Source organism: Desmodus rotundus, chromosome 12, assembly GCF_022682495.2.
Source record: "Desmodus rotundus isolate HL8 chromosome 12, HLdesRot8A.1, whole genome shotgun sequence".
Lineage (NCBI taxonomy): Eukaryota > Metazoa > Chordata > Mammalia > Chiroptera > Phyllostomidae > Desmodus > Desmodus rotundus.
The window spans coordinates 70,977,360-70,984,752 of record NC_071398.1 but is presented as its reverse complement, the minus strand read 5'-3'; the positions used below and the strand labels follow the sequence as shown (position 1 = coordinate 70,984,752).

Here is a 7,393-nt window from a genome sequence, read left to right as displayed (position 1 = left end):
TTGAACCCGGGTCTTTGTGACTTCAAAATCACAAAGTGCTTTCTCCCCAACAGATGACAGGAGATAGGGAGATGGGAGGGAGAGGTAGGCTTATCTGGGGGGATTGTGCCTCTTCTCCAGGATGTGATCAGACATCCCAGTGGTCCCTTGGTTCCTTGAAGCCTCTGCCTGCTTAGGCCCATTCCCTTACTGCCCTTCCCTAGAATTCCCGGACTCCTTGATGCCTCCACATCCCCCTGGGCTGTTGGGGCCTGGGGAAAGGCCTGGGGGAATGTGTGGAGGCAGAGGAACAATGGGAGGGGAGTAGAGAAGAGAGGTGCTACACTTCACTAGTTGGGGGGAAGAAGACCCCTAGGCTGAGTGGGCCTACACTGGTACCTGCACCGAAGAAGGGCTCTGTGGTGGGTAGGGCTGCAGGATGAGGCTTCAGCAGGTCCTGGATGCCACTCTCTCCTGCACAGCCTTGGCCCAGAGTTTGATTAGCTGGGCCTGGCTCTCCTCGTTACCCAACAGGCCAGCTGGCTAGGGGCCAGCCTGCAGTGAGGAGGCTCCCTGGCACCTCCTCCTGCTTTCCCTCCTAGCTGGTAAACAGCAGAGCAAAAGCTGGCCATGCCACAGCCTCGTGACCTTCCCACTCCCCCCCACCTGGTGCACGTGGCACCTGGCGTGGAGAGGGCAGGCAGCTGTCCCTTCCCTCTGGGCCCTCCCATCTTGCCATAGTCTACTCCTAGCCAGCCCTGGAGCTTCACACTCTGCTGCCATCAGCACCTCTGTTCCTGGGTAGCTCCCAGAGTCTCCCAATGGCTGCAGCTTGAGGGACAAAGGTTAGAAGTAGAGGAGGAGTCTCCAACTCCCCAAATGGTTGACAAAGGAGATGGAGATTGAGGTAGAGCGGAGTGGAAACTTTTGGGGACCATCTTGAATGGAGAGTAGGGTGTGTGTTTGTATGTTTGAGCCTCTGACTATCCCCGTGCACCTTTGGTAAATGCGTGGCCCACGCATCTCTGCGCACTTCCCTGCGCAGAACAGGATGTTGGTCTGTTTTGGGGTTCTGTCTTTAGGCAGGCTTGAAATAAGAAGCAAAGCTCTCCAAAATACCACCCCACCCAGCACCCTCTGGCAGAGGAGTAGAGCTAGCTGAAGGCAGAGGGACAGGGTGCTGGGCCATGATGTCCCGCTCCCCCGTCCCTCTGGTGCTTGGATTTGCTTCCACTCAGTATTCTCTGTCTCTTCCTGAGCCTTCCCCTGTCTGTGGCTCTTCTGTTTTCTGTCCTCCCCAAATCTTCTTTCTCTGTCTCTTCTCTTTAAGCACCTGTGTCACTTCCTCTGTGACTCTGGGTCCCAGGCCCTTCCTGACCTCCCAGTCATGGACACAGAGTGAGACCAAGCAGAGTGCAGGGAATGGGCACTTGGCTGTGGCACTGTGCCAGGCAGCCCTGCCTGCCCCAGATTCCACAGGTATGGCTGCCTCTCCCAGCTGGGCCACTTTGTACACTGTGTGGGATGGGGAGGAAGTGAGGGGGTGGGGCAGGGGGTTGGAAGACAGGGTCCTGGCCTCTAGGCCTAGGTGAGTCACATGCTTCTCAGATATTCTCCCGTCTCTACCCTTTTTCTTCCCTAAACATGGATGACTGTGGCTCTTTCTCCCCAGGGCAAGAAGGGACCTTGGTCATCCTTTTGGGTAGTTCCCCCTCATGCCTAACCTTCCCTTCTGCTCCAATCACAGTCCCTTTTCTGGATGAATCAGTCCTTTCAAAGCAGGGTGTTTCCTTTTCAAATGCACTTTTATATTCTTATGCAAGGAGGAGGCTGATAGGGATCAAGAGAATCATTTTACCCCCTACAATGCCCAAGTTCCTTTATCAGGCTGGGGCATCTCAAAGCAGGGGGCAAGCAGCCTGGAGGGGGTGGAGGTGGTGGTGGTGGCTTGGAACTGGGGAGCAGTCACCAACTTCTCTTTCCCTTCCTCCCCACCCCTAAACCACAGAAACCACTTAAAGCTTAGCACAAGCCTGTCCTTCTAGGGAGGGTCTGGGGTTGTGAAGGGGAAATGTGTGTGGGTCTTGGACAGCCTGAATGCCCTACCACCCTATGCCACCCTTTGAGGGCCACCACCTCTGGGAAGCCTGATCTCATGATTAGAGACCAGCTTTCTTTGGGTCCTCTCTAGGAGGTCCATGCCTGGGGAGACCTCAACCTACTGGAGTGATTCAGGGAGAGGGCGGTACCCCCTCCCCCTCATCCATTAAAAAAGAACAACCCTCTCTCTATTAACATCTATAGACCTTACAGCTTCCACCCCTCCCCCTTCCTGTCACAAAGGCCACCGTGGGTGGAGGGAACAGCTGGAGTTTGACCCCAGCTCCTGGACCCTGAACTTCAGGAAGGGTTGAAAAGCAGGAGCTCTGAATTTTGGAACTGAAAGGCTTGGATAAGAATGTGTCCTGCCACTTATTGGTCCCCAATACAATGGGGTCTGACACGTGTTTGTGAAAGTGCTTGTGCTTGGAGGCCAGAGCAGTCTGTTGAGGGAGGTGTTCTTAGGACCTCACCTGCCCCAGGCGGTGTATGTGGTGTTAGCTAGCCAGGAAGTTCCTCCAGGAACACTGTGGCCCCCATCACGGGGGACAGTTCACAGCTATGAATTCTGGGTGATATGCTCCTTAATAGGGTAGACTTGAGTACCACCTCACAGGCTCCTCTGAGTGGCGGGGGGCAGTGAGCGTCTGGGTGGAGCTACAGTCCTCAATCTTCCCTGCAGCCAGGCTGATCCCTAGGTAAGTTTACTTCCCCTCTCTGATCTAGCTCCTCAGTAAAATGGGTATTCGAGCATGTGGCAATTAGCTGGGTAACACAGGTAAAATACAGGACCTGGTACAAAGAACTTGGTCCCTTTCTCCTCCCTCCCTCCCTCCCTTTCTTCTCTTTATCTGACTCTTCTTTCCTATGCCCCTTTTTTGCTTCACTTCTCTCCATAACATATCACCTAGTTACATTTTTTTTACATTTAACTTATTTATTTTTTGTCTTGTCCGATCCCCACGTCTGACTGGACCACTGCTGTTGCCGATGCCTGTTGTCTCACAGGCCCTCCTTCAGTGTTTGTTGGAGAAATGCATGAACAAAGGTTATGACGTCGACATTTCTTTGCAGCTATTTTCAAATGGTTGTTGCAGGAAGATTTGGGGCTGAAGTAGAGAACAGCACTAGAAATAGCATTAGACTGAGGGGTGGCCTTCATAGACTGAAATGGTTGGAAGGAGGAGACCCCTTTCAGTCCCCTTTGGTGGGGAGGCAGCAGCTAGCACTGAGGGATATTATAGTGAAGTGACTCTGGAGCCAGACTCTCTGGGTTGGAATCCTAATTCTACTCCTCACTAGATAAGTCCAAGGTCACACTGAACCCGGTAGTACTTAGCTCTCCTGGGGGGTCGCTGAGAGAATAAATGACTTAAGTTGTTGGAACCAGAGTTCTTTGCCTGGTGATAATCTTGTTGGTCAATACTACCACCTGGTGGACACCTGGAGCAAGCCATGTCCCTGGCCTAGATGGCTAGGGCTAGGGCAGAAGAACCTAACCTCGGCAAGCAGAAGAAACTCGGGAGCTGTTTGAATGGAGAGGTGTGTGAGTTGTATTAGCTTTACACACGCGGAGGTGTATCAGGATCCAGCAGGCTTGGCCTTGGATCAGGGTGCTGTGGAAAATGAGAAAGGGCCCAAGGGAAAAGGCAAAAGAAGCTGGCTCAGTGCCTCCCTCCTTCCCTCCTACCCTCCTCCAAGCCTGGCCTGAGCCAAGAGGAACCAGCTCCAAGGAAGGTGGAAAGACATACGAAGGTCACTGCTGACGTCAGAGACATTCAGGTAGGAGGTAAACACAATCTGACCTACATTCATTCATCCACCTTCCATGCCCTCCCCCGACTCACTGGGGTGCCCTTTTCTGGACATCTTTAGCTGTCACATTCGCGTAGGACCCCCTCCTCGCCCAGGATCTCAATTCCTGGGACATCATATCTTGGTCATTCAGTACCCAAGTGCTGCTCTGGCTCTGGGCTCTGGCTTTGCCCCCGAGGGTGGCACAGGTGTGGAAGGGACAGGCAAAAGAGAAGACACCTAAAGGCACTCCCAAGACACAGACATTTCACCTTTCTTCAGGACAGATGTGGCTCATATAGGGAGGTGGATGGGTAATAGAGCTTTGATTTCCCCTGTGTAGCTCCTAGGAGCCCTCAGGGGAAGGTGGCTTAGGTTGGTTTTAGTCACAGAACTTTTTCTGGAGTGATTCAGTGATTGGAGGGACCCCTGAAAGGGTGGGGGTCTTGTTTGACAGGGACCCTAGGTCCTCCCCAGTCGAGACCCACTGAAACTAGTGTCAGAGTCTCTTGGGGAATGGAGCCCAGGACTCTGCATGTTTAACAAGCTACCCCAGGGTTTCTGATGTTTGGTTTTTCTGATGCTTTCAAGTTTGAGAACAACTACTTCAGGTCTGCTCCAACTCAGACCATCTGAATGGGCTCCTTCCATGCCTGTATGGCTAGGGCAGAGGTGGGGGGTGGGCTGCAGACCTGAGAGTTTGTAGGGTGCAAAAAGTGGATAGATTTCACTCGAGACAAACAGACTTTTTATTAGCAAAAAAATAAATACGTGCCAGGCAGATGGAAGGAATGGGAACTAAAGACCCCGAGGAAGAGAAGGTCTCAGTCTACAGGCTGAAATGCGCAGGTGCCAAGGAGGCCCCCGGACCTAGCCCACCACCCAAGGGGGGCAGCAGGGCAATAAGGGGCGTCTCACACTCCCCCAACAGCATGTCCCTGCGCAACCCTGCGCCCCTTTCCAGCACCTTGGCCCTCAGACTGCGGGCGGCCAGGTCTGGCGGGCCGAGCCCGTCGAAGAAGAAGTCCTCGTTGAAGATGGGGTTGGCGCTGCATCTGACCACGCGGCTCCGCTGGCTCCGCGGCCGGACGCGCGGCCACAGCCCTAGCACTACGAAGTAGCCGCCCCCGCTCCCGGGGCCTGCTCGCGAGCGGGGCAGACCCTCGGCGCTGACAAGGCGCAGCCGCAGTTGCCCGGGCCCGGCCTGGTACTCGGCGGAGAGCCGCAGGAGCCCGCCGCGGGGCCCGAGGCGCAGCACGCTCTCCTTGGTCGGCCGCAGCTGGCAGCACAAGAAGTCCAGGTGGAAGAGCGGCGGCGGGGGTGGTTCCGCGCGGCGCCGCGCGTACGGGCTGGTGTCGGCGGAGCTTGCCTCCTCCGGGGACAGCGAGTGAGGCCTGGGCGGCCGGGCCTGGCCCGGGCCGGGCCGCGGCGAGCTGAAGGGCGACGATTCCGGCGATGACGCGTCGCTGTCAGGGGCCCAGCAGAGGCGCAGGTCCGGGGCGGAGCCGTGCAGCCGGTCCCGTGCCGGGGGAAGCCTCTCGGCGGGGGCGGGCTGCGGCGAGTGGAACAGGGACTCGCGCCGGCGCGTGTGCGGGCTTTCCCGCAGGAAGGCCCAGCCTTCGCGGCCCGCCAGGTGCGGCAGCGAGCAGGCCGCCGGGAGGCCGCGCCCGCTCGCCTCGCGCGCAGGTTGGGGTTCTGCGCCTCCGGGGTCCGGGAGCCGAGGTGGGATGAAGAATTGCGGGATGCGATCGGGGGTGAGGACGTTGGGGCAGGCGCGTGCGGTAGGGCCCGGGACGCGGCACTTAGGGAACAGGCTGCAGGGCGCCCACCGGGTCCCGGGCTCCGCGGTCCTCACCCTGTAGCCAGCTTTCTCCAACAGCCACATGCGGTGGATGGGGGCGATGAAAGTGCGAACTCCGAGAGGCCAGAGGCGCCAAATGCAGGGTCTCAGTGGCGGGCTGGGGAGTTGGCTGGGCGAGGAGAGAAGAGGAGAGGAGTCCGAGGTGGGTGACGCTGGAAAGAACACCAGGCCGTCCGCCGCCGCGACCTCGCCCGGGGTCGCACGGGGCCTCTATTTGAGCAGGAAAATCCAAGGGCGTCGAAGTCTTGGGGCTCGGGGAGAAATGGAGGGAGCCGGGGGCTAGACACATTTTCAGATGTAGGCCTTGGGACTTAGGAGTACACACTCATTGGTATTAAAAATGTCATCCACTTTAGAGTTAGAAAGCCCAACACGCCCACTAGAGTTCTAGACTTCTGTTATGAGACTAGAGTAACACCTGCTTATCAAAAGGTATGTCGTCATAAACAGGAGCCCAGGTCCTTAACCCCCTTCATATGCACATTCACCCTGAAGAGACATGGTGCCCCTTGGCCGGCTCACCCACCTCCAACTCTCCCCTGCTCATTCCCGAGATTCGGGGTCTCCTCTGGAGCCCCTGGGAACCCCGTCCCCCCTTGCCCAGGCTGCTATTCCTTGTCCCAGCACAAGCTTCTCCAGTCTGAGCCATCATCCTTCAGCCGCAGCCCCCTCCTGCAGCCCCCCACCCCCACCCCCACCCCACCCCTACCCCTCCTCCTCTTGTTCCTCCCTCGCCTTCCCGAGTCTCTCCAGGCTAGAAGCAGATGCACCCCCAGCACGGCCCCCCCCCCCCCCCCCCCCCCCCGCAGCCAGAGTCCGCTGGGCGGGGTGGGCCTGGGCCGCCCCTCCCACTCTCCACTCCTTTCTCCCTAGGAAACCACTGAGCACAAAGGCAGCATTGATTCTCCACTCCCCCCCCCCCCCCCCCCCCCCCCCGCCCCAGCAGGTTCTGGGAGGCTACTGCCATCTTGCGCTCGCCGCACCCCCTCACCGCACCCCCGCGTGCGTGGGGTTTCGACGGTCTGCCTGGGAGCCTGGGCCCATGCGGGCTGAGTCGGGCACCCAGAGTGCAGGCCTCACCTTTGGGACACCGCTGGGTCTTGGCCTCTGGTCCGGAGGCGTTGAGAGTATGAGGAAGCAGCTTGCTCCCATAGCCCAGTCCTTCTGGGAGGAGCTGGCAGGGGCCCCCGTTGCCTACGTACGACCTCTTTTCCTGGATAAACACCGCTCTGTATCTGTGGCTGTCAGCCCGGCCTTCTTAACTCCTTCCTCCAGGCAGGTTGCTAGCAGCATGCCCGCCCTGTGCCCCCACCTCCTCTGCTGGGCCCAGCCTCCTTGGGAGTTGGAGAGGGCTTCAGTGAAGAGGGAGGTGGCCCTCACCGTGGGGTGGCCCACAACGCTCTCTGCTGCGCTGGCTCCACCCAGCCCTCCTAGGTGAAGCCCACACCAATCACATCTTCTGCAAAACCCTCCTGGCTGGAACCCTGCCTTGGGCCCCGTCGCACAGTTCTGGAGCCATCCCAATAGCTCCCAGACAGAGTGACTGGCAGTGACTAGTTCTCTGAGTTACAGTGGCCCGAGGAGAAGTGACGAGGCTCACGATTTCTGAACATAGAGACACTGAGGAAAGAGCCGGTACTGTCAGTAGTCCAGGTCAGG

At 57.9% G+C, this 7,393-nt stretch overlaps 1 protein-coding gene across 1 annotated transcript; it reads right to left on the bottom strand.

The window, feature by feature from the left end:
* Nucleotides 1-4,619: 4,619 nt before the first annotated feature.
* C2CD4D (C2 calcium dependent domain containing 4D) lies at nucleotides 4,620-7,239 on the bottom strand. The gene is made up of 2 exons (XM_053915463.2): nucleotides 6,815-7,239; nucleotides 4,620-5,843 (listed from the first exon to the last, which is right to left on the bottom strand). The coding sequence occupies exon 2, from the start codon at nucleotides 5,756-5,758 to the stop codon at nucleotides 4,703-4,705; it is 1,056 nt and encodes a 351-aa protein (XP_053771438.1). The 5' UTR covers nucleotides 5,759-5,843; nucleotides 6,815-7,239; the 3' UTR covers nucleotides 4,620-4,702.
* Between the last annotated feature and the right edge of the window lie 154 nt (nucleotides 7,240-7,393).